Source organism: Mobula hypostoma, chromosome 9, assembly GCF_963921235.1.
Source record: "Mobula hypostoma chromosome 9, sMobHyp1.1, whole genome shotgun sequence".
Classification (NCBI taxonomy): Eukaryota; Metazoa; Chordata; class Chondrichthyes; order Myliobatiformes; family Myliobatidae; genus Mobula; species Mobula hypostoma.
Genome location: NC_086105.1, coordinates 92,140,625 through 92,155,216, shown reverse-complemented (window position 1 = coordinate 92,155,216; position 14,592 = coordinate 92,140,625). Strand labels below are relative to the sequence as shown.

The 14,592-nt window shown below is 43.0% G+C and overlaps 1 protein-coding gene across 7 annotated transcripts in view; it reads left to right on the top strand.

Moving 5' to 3' along the window:
• The window catches only part of zfand2a (zinc finger, AN1-type domain 2A), a 30,170-nt gene continuing 15,578 nt past the window's right edge, over window positions 1-14,592 (top strand). The window contains exons 1-5 of one of the 7 annotated variants that reach the window (XM_063058675.1): window positions 1-131; window positions 4,961-5,090; window positions 6,586-6,680; window positions 7,441-7,572; window positions 9,314-9,465. In XM_063058675.1, coding sequence (XP_062914745.1) covers window positions 5,036-5,090; window positions 6,586-6,680; window positions 7,441-7,572; window positions 9,314-9,465 — 434 coding nt within the window. In that variant the 5' untranslated portion in view covers window positions 1-131; window positions 4,961-5,035. Of the gene's footprint in view, window positions 132-373; window positions 538-562; window positions 980-1,055; window positions 1,619-1,659; window positions 1,831-4,960; window positions 5,091-6,585; window positions 6,681-7,440; window positions 7,573-9,313; window positions 9,466-14,592 lie in introns of those variants that run through there. The other 6 variants (XM_063058669.1, XM_063058673.1, XM_063058671.1 and 3 more) reach the window with 6 other exon arrangements.

Sequence of the window (14,592 nt, the reverse complement as noted above, 5' to 3'; positions counted from 1 at the left end):
TCCGCAACGATGAGTGCTGAAGCAATTGGACGCTGGACGGTGGCGGTGAGAAAGGGGAGAGAGGGAGGGCCCCGGGCTGCGGCGTCATAAGAGCGCGTCGGAGTGTGGGCGGAGTAGAGCTCGAAGCATCGGTAGGTGGGGAGTGCCGGGGCTGGGGCTGGGGCTGGGGCTGGGGCTCTGGGAGGGCGAGGGGGGCCGGGGTTCAGACATGAGTGAGGGGCGGGAGTCTGGGGCTGAGGAGAGAGGGTTGGGGGCAGAGGCGGGTCGGCGTCGGAGGGGGAGATGGGAGAGGAAGGAATTGGGGTGTGGGAGAAGGGAAGTTTGTTGGACCAGGACTAGAATTGGTGGGGAATGAAGCGATGGGGGGGTCGGTGGCGGGGAAGAGAGGAGGATGATCAGGCCGAGCACACCAAATGCAGGAGGAACTCAGCAAGTCAGGCGGCATCTACTGAACTGAATACATAGTCGGCGTTTCGGGCCGAGACCCGTTATCGGAACTGAAAAAGGAAGGGAAGGGGGAGGAGAAGGCGAATTCAGGTGGGTGGGAGAGGTAAATGCCAGGAGAAAATTGAGAGTGTACTACAAGAGAAGGGGAAGGAGGAGGGGATAGGCAGGTGAGAAGAGGTAAAGGGCAGAGTGGGGGATAGAAAAATAGGGAATGGAGGGGTAAAAGAAATTGCCGGAAGGAGAAATTGATGTTCCTACCATCAGGTTTGATGTTACCTAGGTGGAATATGAGCTGTTGCTCCCTTGCTCCGAGTGTGGCCTTATCCTGGCAAAAGTGGAAGCTAACCTGTCGGACGAGAAAGGGGACAGGAATTACAATTAATGCTTGATAAAGCAGTACCCCAGTTTCTGCCGGGTCTCGCCAATGTAGAGGAGGCCGCATCGGGAGCACTGGATACAATAAGCAACCCCAACAGATTCGCAGGTGACGTGTTGCCCTACCTGGAAGGACTGTTTGGGGCCCTGCGTGGAGGTGAGGGAGGAGGTGAATGGGCAGGTGTAGCATTTCTGTTGTTTGCAGGGAGGTGCCAGGAGGGAGGTTAGTGGGGAGGGATGAATGGACAAGGGAATCACAAAGGGAGCAGTCCCTACAGAAAGTGGAGAGTGGGGGGTGGTAAAGATGTGTTTTGGGGTAGGATTCCATTGAAAATGGCAGAAATTGTGGAGAATGATATGTTGGATGTGGAGGCTCATGGGGTGGTAGGTGAGGATAAGGGGAACTCTATCCCTGAAAAGGCAGTGGGAAGATGGGGTGAGCATGGATGTTTGGGAAAGGGAGGTGATGTAGGTGAGGGCATCATCAGTGGTGGAGGAAGGGAAGCCCTTTTCTTTGAAGGAGGGCGTCTCTGATGTTCTGGAAAGGAAAAGTAAATGTAGCTGGGATCCATGTGGATGCCCTGGCTACCCCTTGAGTTTGGAGAAAAATGGGAGGAGCCAAAGTAGAATTTGTTGAGGGTGAGGACCAGTCCTGCCTCAGGGTGGTGGTGGAGGGGACGGGTTGGTTCTTTTGTTCAGTAGAAAGAGGAGAGCTTCAAGGCATCCTTCATGAGGTGAGAAGTGTACACGGACTGGGAATGCATCCAGCGCTCCTGATGTGGCCTCCTCTACATTGGTGAGACCTGACATAAATCGTGTGTGTGTGGGGAGGGGGCAGCTTAGTTGAGCACCTCCATTCCATATGCCAAAAGTGGAATTTCCCAGTGGCCAACCACTTTAATTCCTAACTTCATTTCCATTCTGACATGTTGGTTCATGGTCTCCTTTTTTGCTGCCACGATGAGGCCATTCTCGGGGTGGAAGAGCAACACCAGCTATTCTGTAGAGGTACTTTCCAAACTGATGGCATGAACATTGAGTTCTCCTTCCAGTAATTTTCTTTTCCTCCCCCTTCTCCCTTTTATCCAACACTCTGGCCTCCTGCCTCTTCTCACTTGCCTATCATCTTCTGGTGCCACTCCTCCCTTCCGTTCTTGCATGGTCCACTCCCCTATCAGGTTACTCCTCCAGCCCTTTCCCTTTCTCATCCAACTGGCTTCACCTATCACCTTCTAGCTTGTCTTCCTTCCCCTCCTTGCACCCTTTTATCCTACATCTTCTTCCTTCCTCTCCAGTCCTGAAGAAGTGTCTCAGCCTAAAATATCAACTGCTTAATTAATTTTCACAGATGTTGCCTGACCTACTGAGTTCCTTCAGCATTTTGTGTGTGTTTGCTTTGGATTTCCAGCATCTGCAGAATCTCTTGTGTTAGGAAGATCAGGCAATGGTGCTCTGGGAGAGGGGAGGCGGATTAGAGAGATGGTATTCCTGTGATGGAGAGGAGAATGCTCTGGAAGGAGGAACAGAAGGCATGTACAAAGATCCTGGAAGTGGATACACAAGAGACTGTGATTGCTGGAATCTGGACAAAGAAACAATTTGCTGGAATAACTCAGTGTGTTGAGCATGATCTGTTGGTGTGGGGATAGGACATCAACATCTGAAGTCAAAACCCCACATAAGGACTGGGTTTTGATCCAGATCATTGACCGTTCCTTTCCCCATATGGATATTCTTCCATCCACTGAGATGGTGCACCAGATTGTTTTTGTTGGTGGTTGGTCTGGTCTTGAGGGGTTGTTGAAAGGGTTGAATGCTGGAGTAGTTGAGAATGGAGGAAGGAATATTGTTTGATGGGTCTGTTTATAATTACGAGCCAGTGAACGAGTTTCCACAAAATCTATCAGACAGGACTCTGTGTGTGCATGGAAATGTGTTCATTGTACCAAATGATTTTATGTAGCAAATAAATCAGGAGCTGAGTCCCTACTCACTGTGTCTGGTTCCCTACTTACATTTCCTCCTTTACTTAAGTAACTGTCAGAGTTGCTGCTTTGATATTTCATAATTGTGCAGCGACTTGGTGTCCTTGAATATTTGTCCTGGCATCACTAAAACAGACAATGCTGCTGAACTCAGCAAGTCGGACAATAGCTGCAGAAAAAGAAAAGTCAACGTATTGGATGTATGTTTTCCTTGCACAGATGCTGCCTGACCTGCTGAGTGCTTCTAGCGTTTTCTGTTTTTATGTCAGATTTGAAGGATGTGTTCACATCCTGTGTCTTCCCAAGATCGTTATTAACAAAGCAAACTTGAATGGAGAGGGTGACCATTCAGACTGCCTGTACTGAGAAAAGTTGTTAATTGCCAACTGCTGCAGACGGTAGCCCACTGTTACTATCTGAATGCAATGGCATCTAATTTCAGTGATGAAAGGTAAATCTGATGTTCATAAATGGAAAATGCTGGAAATGCATTTGTTGAGAGCAAAGTGATATCGGTTTCATGTTAATGACTTTTTCATTAATGCTCTCCACAGATGTTACCGGCCCTGCTGAGTATTTCCATCATTTTCTGTTTTTATTTTAGACTTCTGCAATTGCAGCTGCTATTTGTAAAAGTAATTTCATGTTTGCTCTAACTGCTTGATGCGCATTGTAAAGTTTTACAATTTGGCATTCCAGTTTAACGTGGTAGCTTGTTCCTAATTTATGAATGGCTTATCGTAAGTTAGAAATAGTGCCCTTGCTGGGATGCTTGGTTCACCACATACCTGCAAAAGAAAAGCAAGCTCTTGCTGGTTTGATAATGAAACTGAGACTTGGATATGAAGTCTTGATCAGCACATCTCAGACTGTGCTGGTCGTTGATGCAAACACGCATTTTCTGTAACTTTCAATGTACTTGTGACAAATAAAGCTAATCTTTAATCTTTACATTTTTAACTGTGAAACAGTCTCTTTTTGATAATGCAGATTAGTTATTGTATTTGGTTTTGCAAGAAGTTCTGTCTGTGGATGCTGAGTCATTTGACTGTGAGAGTCCTGTCTTTGAAGCTATAAAATGGAATAGAGCACTAGGAAACAATGGGTGGTCTGGAGACAAATAATTGTTAGCTAGGGCAAACTTATTATTCCCACCATGACCTCTCTTTCACCATCAGAGCTTAGCTGTTTGGACTAAGTGAAACTCTTCCCCTACTTTCAGTTTGCAATTGCTGTAATACCATGTTTGTGTCTAATGTTGGTAATGCAGACCGAAATTGGCAAACTTTACATCATTTGCCTAGGCTTTCCATTTATTGATTGAATGCCTCTACAATTCTATTGTTACGTTAAAACTCCCACCGATGGACTTCATGTTTTTTAATAAGATGATTAGTTGGCTGTTTATGAAGATGCCTAGATTTCAGACATTTTTCTCTCTGCACCCTTCTGTTTTGCCTCCACCCATCCAATGTAATTGAGTGCAAATTAGCTCATGCCTTTGCCCATTCCTTCCCTTGTGCTCTCACTTGATAGCCTTCAATAGGGCACATGGTTTTACGCTTCTGTTGTGCTGTCATCGTTAGTTGTGTTCATTTATTAGCAATATTATTACACTTTACATTTTGGGATCAGCTTCACTGTTCTGAGTTTCTGTAACAGCAGGCTAACTGTACTATTCCAATTAGTATTCAGTTGGTATTCCCCGTCAATATAATGTATAGGATTTGGTCCAAGTTTCATCTTTTTCACTTCTCTTCAAAAAAGCTTTCTGTCATTAAACCGAGATGCAACACAGAGCGTCATAGGAAGTCATTCCTGCCTGCAGCCGTCAAACTTTACAACTCCTCCCTTGGAGAGTCAGACACCTTGAGCCGATAGGCTGGTCCTGGACTTATTTCCTGGCATAATCTACATATTACTATTTAACTATTTATGGTTTTATTACTATTTAATTATTTATGGTGCAACTGTAGCGAAAACCAATTTCCCCCGGGATCAATAAAGTATGACATATAACTACATCTCCATGCCTTATCTCCTGTACCTTCAGGAATCTTTTCTAGAAAAAGTTGATCCATTGCATCTCTATGTTTGGTATCCTAAACATCAACATGTGTAGGTAGTAACTCAAGTCTTGTTCACTATAACAGGTAACAGCCACGTCAAGTCGACATCTGGATGTACTAGGGCCGGAGCAGTTGTACTGAGTACATACGTGTTGGAGAATGGAGTTTCCAGATCTGGGCAAACACTGCTCTGAAAATTCCTGCAAACAGCTGGGTAAGGGTAAAAATTGTATATAATTTGTGTTTTATTCATCACACTTGTGCCTTGTAGTACCAGTGTGGTGAAACGGTCAGTATGGTGGGTGGGGAGGAGTGGTTAGCTGTTGGGAAGATGCCTGTAAGGTAAGGGGTTGTGAGGTAGGCAGATACCTTTAAATAATCTGGTTTGTGGAGGTGGATGTCCAGAATTGGAATATTATTTACGCATTTTGTCTCTGCCTCTTCTAGATCATTACAAAGAAAACTGCCCTAGTTGAAGTTGGTTAACTGACATGTCCAATGTTACCTGCTTTGTTATTTTCACATTTTCGTCTATCGTTGACTCTTAATCACATGACTAGCCCTAAGTTGTTCATTAATTCATCCAGAATTGCTTTATCTTTAACACATCATCCCAATTTACAGATTTAATTATTTTCTTAACCAATATTTATACACACCTTTTCTACTGGTTTTCTCTCCAGTAAACTCTCTGTAATTGGCAATGGTCATATGCCACATTTTCCCATATTTAAGTCTCACTGTGTATCGTCATGCTCGCACATGCACATTTGTGTCTTGCATCGAGGAATAAACAATTAAGCCTTGCCAAGAAAAATCTTTCTTACCCAGGTTTATTTCCCCTGCTTTCCAAATGCATGTCTCTACAATTTTTAACCTTTCCTTCCCTTCCATTTCTTTACCATTCTTTGCCTCTCTCTCCCTTCCCACAAGCTAGTCATACCCTGGACTTTTTCCTAGCCTCAATTGTATTTCCAAACCTGCTTTGCTCCTTTCCACTGCTTTTTGACTCTTTTTTCTTGAGCTCTGTCCTCCTGTCAAAAATTACGTGCCATTCTGCATGGCTTGCCTTGCCTCTCCCCTCCCCTACATTATGCTGGACCCAACTGACATTTTTTTTGCAACGGTGGAAAATTGCCCACAGCATACGACACAGCACATAATGAGCAAATGGAAAACTGGGGAGAATTTTTTTTCACATTTATTTATTTTTGGTATGTGAATATATATGGCAAGGCTGGAATTTATTCTATGGCCTCAGTAGTCTTTGCAAAAATGTTGGCAAGCAACCTTTTGAACTGGTGAAGATGCCTCCATATTTTAATTCTGGACCATTTTTGCGTCCCTCTGTTTGAATCTGCCTAATTTTGAAGTGTCCCACCCACTGTATTAATCTTTGCTTTTAATGTTTTGATTGCGTAAACCCTCCATGACCTCTTTCCCTTCAATTTCTGAAGTTCCCATGTACCTTAGGCGATCATTCAGCTGTTTTGAGTCCTATATCCTTCCATCATTTTAAACCCTTCTACCTCCTATAATCATTTAAGCTGCTGCTTAAAACTTGACTCTGATTTAGCTTTTAGTTACATCATGTCACTTTGGCTTGGTGTCATTGTTAACAGTATAGAAAATAATGGGTTTGTGTAATGCCTTTGGGTACTAAAGCCACTTTTTGCTTATCTTGTTAAGATTACTTTTGTCTCTTGCAGATTTTCTTCCTCTGAAGTGTGATGCATGTGCACAGATCTTCTGCAAGGACCATATTACCTATGCACAGCATAAGTGCACTTCCTCTTACAAAAAGGTTTGCATACATGTTCACATTTGTAAAGAGGACCTTTGTGTTTAATTTCAATTAAGTTATTGTATTTTCTGAGATCTTCCTCTTACTCATTTCCTTCCTAACGTTAATAGATTTTTGGATATTAAGGGAATCAAGATGGGATAAGAGCAGAAAAGTGAGGTTAAAAATCAGCAATTTTCTTATGGATTACTGCTGTTTTGACGTGTTCTTTTGTTCTACTGAAATTCCTCCAGGAAAGCACTGCCTGCACTTTTTAAAATGATTTTTCATATTTCTTCCTTTTTATTTATTTTTACCTCTTAGTTTTAAATCTCTGCAGTTAGTTTCCACAGGTCTCAACAGTCTTTTGTTACCTGTCCAAGTGGCATTTCTTCCTGTGAGTTGTCAGCTAGATTGATAAAAATGTCGTAAACAGATTTAAATCCAACCATGTGCACTTTGCAGCTGTAATCATTGGATAACAATCAAGAAAAGGATTTGTATGCCTAAAAGACTTTTGCATTTGAGATGGTCCTTAGTTAATTCATGAGTAACTATAGTGGTTCTCATTGAGGCATGCATTTTGTCTCCATTCTGCAGATGAAACAAGGAAGGGATTTACCAAAGGTTTTTTTTCTGTTTCAGTTTCTTATTTGCTTAATAGCCTTTGTTGGGGAAGCTGGTGATTTTTTAAAATTCTCAGTCAAACAAATAATGGTATATGAGATTTAAAAGGGACCATTAATTGGACTAAATTTAATGCGTACTCGAATCATTTCAGGACATGCAGGTACCCGTGTGTCCTCTTTGTAACACTCCAGTTCCCATAAGAAGGGGAGAAATGCCAGATATCCGTGTTGGTGAACACATTGACAGAGAGTGCAAATCTGATCCTGCCCAGAAAAAACGTAAGGTGAGGCCATTTATCTCAATTTATATTCATTAGGTTGTAAATTTTACAATTACTTTTCCACCACTCTGTAATAAATTGTCATCCAGAATCCTGTTGAATTTCTGTTCTTTGTAGGTGAGCTCAAGTGCTGTGTCTGAAGGTGCAAGGTGTTAATTCAGTCATTGCCTTATAGCCTTAGTTTAAATTCCATTCAGTGAATGATGGTGCATTGTTCAAGATTCAAGCTTACTTATCACATGAACACCAAAACATACAGCGAAATGCATCCTTTCTGTTAACAACTAACTTATCAGAGGGTGTGCTGGGGGCAACCTGCAAGTATAATTTATTTTGTGTGTCTCTTGTCCTAAGGTTTAGATTATAGATGCATAGAGTTATACGGCTCAGAAACAGGCCTACAGTACATCTCATCCGTACTGACTAAGCTAATTCCATTTGCCTGTGTTTTACCTGTATCCCTTTAAACTGTTTCTATGCACTCAGCTCTAACACTTTCTCTCATTACTCTTCACGACCCATTGTGAAGGGAATCGATCTGCACAAAGTGGAGACTCCATTATTTTTAAACTGACCCTCCAGCTCACACCCAATTCTCATTCTTTCCACCCTGCGAGGACCCCTCGGCATCTTGTATATTTTAGTTTGCTACTTGCTCTTCTAACTTACATTGGTACTTAGTCTAGCTTGTTTGAAGTATTACTCTAGTAAACCTTTGAACTCCTTACAACCTGTTAGTGTCATTACATAAGGTGCCTGTTACTGCACAAAGCACTCCAGATGAGGTCTCACCAATGTCCTATATAACTGAAGCATAACCTTCCTATGTTTGTATTCAATTCCTTCAGCAATAAACTACAATATTGCTAGTTTCCTAATTATTGTATCTGCATCCTAGCCTTTGATGAATCATGCTATGGAACACCCAGATCTCTTTGCATATCAGTCTACAATCAGATGAATGATGTTTTTTATATTTTTCCTGATATCATGGATTATTGTCCCAAATTGTCTGCAAATGTGAGAATTTCACCCATAAGCTCTGTCTCTCTGTCTCTCTGTCTCTCTGTCTCTCTGTCTCTCTGTCTCTCTGTCTCTCTGTCTCTCTGTCTCTCTGTCTCTCTGTCTCTCTGTCTCTCTGTCTCTCTGTCTCTCTGTCTCTCTGTCTCTCTGTCTCTCTGTCTCTCTGTCTCTCTGTCTCTCTGTCTCTCTGTCTCTCTGTCTCTCTGTCTCTCTGTCTCTCTGTCTCTCTTTTTGAAGCTTTCTTACATCCTCTTCAGAACTTTCCTGTCTATTTTGAGCATCATCAGGTTTATGAACGTACCTTTGGTACCTTTCTCCAAGTATTATATAAATTATATGATATTGAAGCCCCAGCACTGATCCTTATAGCACGCAACTTATTGCATTTTTCTAGATAAAAGCCAGTTTACGCCTGTTGTTTCTGTTAGCTCATTAATCTACCCATACCAAAATGACCTCCTACACTGAATTTTTTATTTTCTGCAATAACGTTCTTCTTTATCAAATGTGATCTGGAAATCCTAGTGTAGTATGTTGACTGCTTCTTTAATCATAGCATATGTAATTTCACAGTACTTTTGAAGTTGGTCAAATGTGTTTTATGAAAGAAATCCATGTTGACTTAATTAAGTTATCCTGAATTTTTCTGTGTGTGTGCAACAACATTAAGTAGAATCAAAGTTAACTATTTGGAATTTGACTAAACGAACGTATATTTCAGATCTTTACGAACAAATGCTCGAAGTCGGGGTGCAAACAGAAAGAGATGATCAAAGTGACATGTGACCAGTGTCACTTAAATTTCTGCTTAAAGCACAGGCACCCCTTGGATCATGCCTGTGAGGCTGATGGAAAACCTCTCTCTAAAGCAGGGTAAGAAGCCACAGATGAACAAACTTTTGCTATTATTAGGCCTTAATGGGTGAGAGGGTAATGGAGTGAAGTGGGGCTTCTTTAGCTAACTAATTTTGAATTGTTTACAGTAAAACCTGTAAAGTTGTACAGAAGCAGTTCATTATCTTCTGACCTGAAAGGTTGTCAGTTCTGGTATGATGGCACAAGAATAACTATTGAACAGATTATCAGGCAGAACTCAAAGGAGAGAAGGCGAGCAAAGTTTTTTTTCTGCAGAAAGCTCTTGGTCTTCAAGTGGAGATTCTTGTTTTTTTTTTGGCTTTTGTGTTTGAAAGATCATTCTGAAATACTGCTTTACCCCTGGGCTTTGAGTTTCTGGGTTGATGTAGTTTTGTTGACTTCACTAAAGATGCTTCATCTAGAAAGTGGAATATTAGGAGTCATTGATCAGTTGATCTACTGGACACGGCCAGTAAGGGGGAGGGGGGAGGGGTAGGCAAGTCTCTTCAATCCACTTTAGTAGCTTTGGATTGAGTCTATTTTGTTATTGTGTTGGCGCGTGACCAAGTGGTTAAGGTGTTCGTCTAGTGATCTGACGGTCGCTAGTTCAAGCCTTGGCTGAGGCAGTGTGTCGTGTCCTTGAGCAAGGCACTTAACCACACATTGCTTTGCGACGACACCGCTGCCAAGCTGTATGGGTCCTAATGCCCTTCCCTTGGACGACATCGGTGGCGTGGAGAGGGGAGACTTGCAGCATGAGCAACTGCCGGTCTTCCATACAACCGTTCCCAAGCCTGCACCCTGGAAACCTTCCAAGGTGTAAATCTGTAGTCTCACGAGACTAATGGATGCCTATAAATTTTGTTATTTAAAACAAACTCTTCTCTTGAGTATACCTGTTTACTGATTAGTTAGCTGAAGTGGGGCAGAAACATTCATTACCTTGTTTGCCTTTAGGTTACTTTTATAATGTGTTCTTCTCATGCGATTGGTACCACATTCATTAGAGTTTTTGAGTATAATGGTATGGTATAAGATCGGTCCCAAGAGAGCTGGTGAACAAAAAAATCAGAACTAAAATATGCTTGGCAGCTTTCCCTTTGATATGTGGCGTGCATCTATGAGGGAAATTTGAAGTTTTTTCTTGCATGTTGCTTGTATGATGCCGTGTGTCTCTGGTGCTGCTGCAAGTGTTTCATTGAACTTGTATTCCATTAGACACGGGAACAGAGTTGGGCTATTCAGCTCATTGATTCTGCCATAGCACATTTATTATCCCCTTCAACCTATTCTCCTGCTTTTTCCCCTTAACCTTTGATGTGCTTACTAATCAAGAACCTACCTATCTCCACTTTAAATATACCCAATGACTTGGTCTCCACAGCCACCTGTGGCAAAGAATTCCACAGACTCAGCCCCCTCTGGCTAAGTAACTTCCTCCTCATGTCCATTTTAAATGGATGTTCTTCTATTTTGAGGCTGTCCCTCAGGTCCTAGATACCCTACTATAGGAAACACCTCCACATTCACCCTATCTAGGCCTTTCAATATTTGGTACTTTCAATTAGATCCCCCCCTCATTCTTCTAAACTTCAAGTATGGGCTCAGAAGCATCAAATGCTCCTTGTATGTTAACACTTTCATTCCCAGAATCATTCATGTGAACCTCCTCTGGACTTTCTCCAACCTCAGCACATCCATCCTTAGATAAGAACCCCAAATTTGCTCATGGTCGTCCAAGTGTGATCTGACCAATACCTTATAAAGCCTCAGCATTACATCCTCGCATTTAGTCCTCTTGAACTGAATGCTAACATTACAGTTGCCTTCCTTACTCAACCTGCAAGGTAATCTTTAAGGAATCCTGCATGAAGACGCTCCCAAGTCCCTTTGTACCTCTGATTTCTGAATTTTCTTCCCCTTTAGAAAATAGTCTGTGCCTTTACTCCTTCTACCAAAGTGCATAATCAGATGTTTTCCTACACTGTATTCCATCTGCCACCGCTTTGCCTGTTCTCCTAATCTATCAAAGTCTCTCTACAGATTCCCTGCTTCCTCAACTCTATCTATCCCTCCACCCATCTTTGTATCATCTGCAAAGGTGACCGCAAAGCCATCAACACCAGCATTGAAATAAAACAAGGAAAGGTGCGGTTCCAACACTGACCCCTGTGAAACAACAGTAGTCAGCGGTATCCAACCAGAAAAGACCCACTTTACTCCCATTCTTTGCCTCCTACCAGTCAGCGATCTTCCATGCATGATAATATCTTTCCTGTAAAACTATGGATTCTTATCTTGTTTGTAAGCCTCATGTGCAGCACCTTGTCAAAGGCCTTCAGTAAATCCAAGTAAACAACATCCACTGACTCTCCTTTGTTTATCTTGCCTGTTATTTCCTCAAATAATTCCAACAGATCTGTTAGGCAAAATTTTCTCCTTAAGGAAACCATGTTGACTTTGGCTTATTTTATCATGTTCTTCCAAGTAATTTGAAACCTCATCCTCAATAATAGACTTCAACATCTTCCCAGCCGCTGAGGTCAGGCAAACTGGCCTATAATTTGCTACCTTTTGCCTTCCTCTTTTCTGACAGAGTGGAGTGACATTACTTGTGCATATCAGAATCAGGTTAATTATCACCAGCATGTGTCGTGGAATTTGTTAACTTAGCAGCAGTAGTTCAATGCAATACGTAATATAGAAGAAGAATGAAAAAAGAAAATCAATTACAGTTTACGTAACACACATCAAAGTTGCTGGTGAATGCAGCAGGCCAGGCAGCATCTCTAGGAAGAGATACAGTCGACGTTTTGGGCCGAGACCCTTCGCCAGGACTAACTGAAGGAAGAAGCAGTAAGGGATTTGAAAGTGGAAGGGGGAGATCCAAAATGATAGGAGAAGACAGGAGGGAGAGGGATGGAGCCAAGAACTGGACGGTTGATTGGCAAAAGGGATATGAGAGGATCATGGGACAGGAGGCCCAGGAAGAAAGAAAAGGGAGAGGGGGGAAAAAACTCAGAGGATGGGCAAGGGGTATAGTCAGAGGGACAGAGGGAGAAAAAGGAGAGAGAGAAAATGTGTATATAAATAAATAACGGATGAGGTACGAGGGGGAGGTGGGGCATTAGCGGAAGTTTGAGAAGTCAATGTTCATGCCATCAGGTTGGAGGCTACCCAGACGGAATATAAGGTCTTGTTCCTCCAACCTGAGTGTGGCTTCATCTTTACAGTAGAGGAGGCCGTGGATAGACATATCAGAATGGGATGTGGAAGTAAAATGTGTGGCCACTGGGAGATCCTGCTTTCTCTGGCGAACTGAGCGTAGGTGTTCAGCAAAATGATCTCCCGGTCTGCATCAGGTCTCGCCAATATATAGAAGGCCACATCGGGAGCACCGGATGCAGTACATCATCCCAGCCGACTCACAGGTGAAGTGTCGCCTCACCTGAAAGGACTGTTTGGGGCCCTGAATGGTGGTAAGGGAGGAAGTGTAAGGGCATGTGTAGCACTTGTTCCGCTTACAAGGATAAGTGCCAGGAGGGAGATCAGTGGGGAGGGATGGGGGGGACAAATGGACAAGGGAGTTGCGTAGGGAGCGATCCCTGCAGAAGGCAGAGAGAGGGGGGGAGGGAAAGATGTGCTTAGTGGTGGGATCCCGTTGGAGGTGGCGGAAGTTACGGAGAATAATATGTTGGACCCGGAGGCTGGTGGGGTGGTAGGTGAGGACCAGGGGAGCCCTATTTCTAGTGGGGTGGCGGGAGGATGGAGTGAGAGCAGATGTGCGTGAAATGGGGGAGATGTGTTTGAGAGCGGAGTTGATGGTGGAGGAAGGGAAGCCCCTTTCTTTAAAAAAGGAGGACATCTCCCTCGTCCTGGAATGAAAAGCCTCATCCTGAGAGCAGATGCGGCGGAGACGGAGGAATTGCGAGAAGCAGATGGCATTTTTTGCAAGAGACAGGGTGAGAAGAGGAATAGTCCAGATAGCTGTGAGAGTCAGTAGGCTTATAGTAGACATCAGTGGATAAGCTGTCTCCAGAGATAGAGACAGAAAGATCTAGAAAGGGGAGGGATGTGTCGGAAATGGACCAGGTAAACTTGAGGGTAGGGTGAAAGTTGGAGGCAAAGTTAATGAAGTCAGTGAGCTCAGCATGCGTGCAGGAAGCAGCGCCAATGCAGTCGTCGATGTAGCAAAGGAAAAGTGGGGATAGATACCAGGATAGGTTTGGAACATACGATTGTTCCACAAAGCCAACAAAAAGGCAGACATAGCTTGGACCCATGCGGGTGCCCATAGCTACACCTTTAGTTTGGAGGAAGTGGGAGGAGCCAAAGGAGAAATTATTATGAGTAAGGACTAATTCCGCTAGACAGAGCAGAGTAGTGGTAGAGGGGAACTGATTAGGTCTGGAATCCAAAAAGAAGCGTAGAGCTTTGAGACCTTCCTGATGGGGGATGGAAGTATATAGGGACTGGCCTTCCTGATGGGGGATGGAAGTATACGTATACTGAATAGATTAAAAATCGTGCAAAAACAGGAAATAATATACAGTGGCATGCAAAAATTTGGGCACCCCTGATCAAAATGTCTGTTACTGTGAACAGTTAAGTGAGTAGAAGATGAACTGATCTCCAAAAGTCATAAAGTTAAAGATGAAACTTTCTTTTCAACATTTTAAGCAAGATTAGTGTATTTGTTTTGTACAATTTTAGAGTGCAAAAAAGGAAAGAAGCATCATGCAAAAGTTTGAGCACCCCAAGAGATTTGAGCTGTCATAACTTGTACCAAGGTCTCAGACCTTAATTAGCTTGTAAGGGCTGTGGCTTGTTCATAGTCATTGTTAGGAAAGGCCAGGTGATGCAAATTTCAAAGCTTTATAAATACCCTGACTCCTCAAACCTTGTCCCAACAATCAGCAGCTGTGGGCTCCTCTAAGCAGCTGCCTAGCATTCTGAAAATTAAAATAAATGATGCCCACAAAGCAGGAGAAGGCTATAAGAAGATGGCAAAGCGTTTTCAGATAGCCGTTTCTTCAGTTCGTAATGTAATTAAGAAATGGCAGTTAACAAGAATGGTGGAGGTCAAGTTGAAGTCTGGAAGACCCAAGAAAACTTTCCGAGAGAACTGCTCGTGGGATTGCTAGA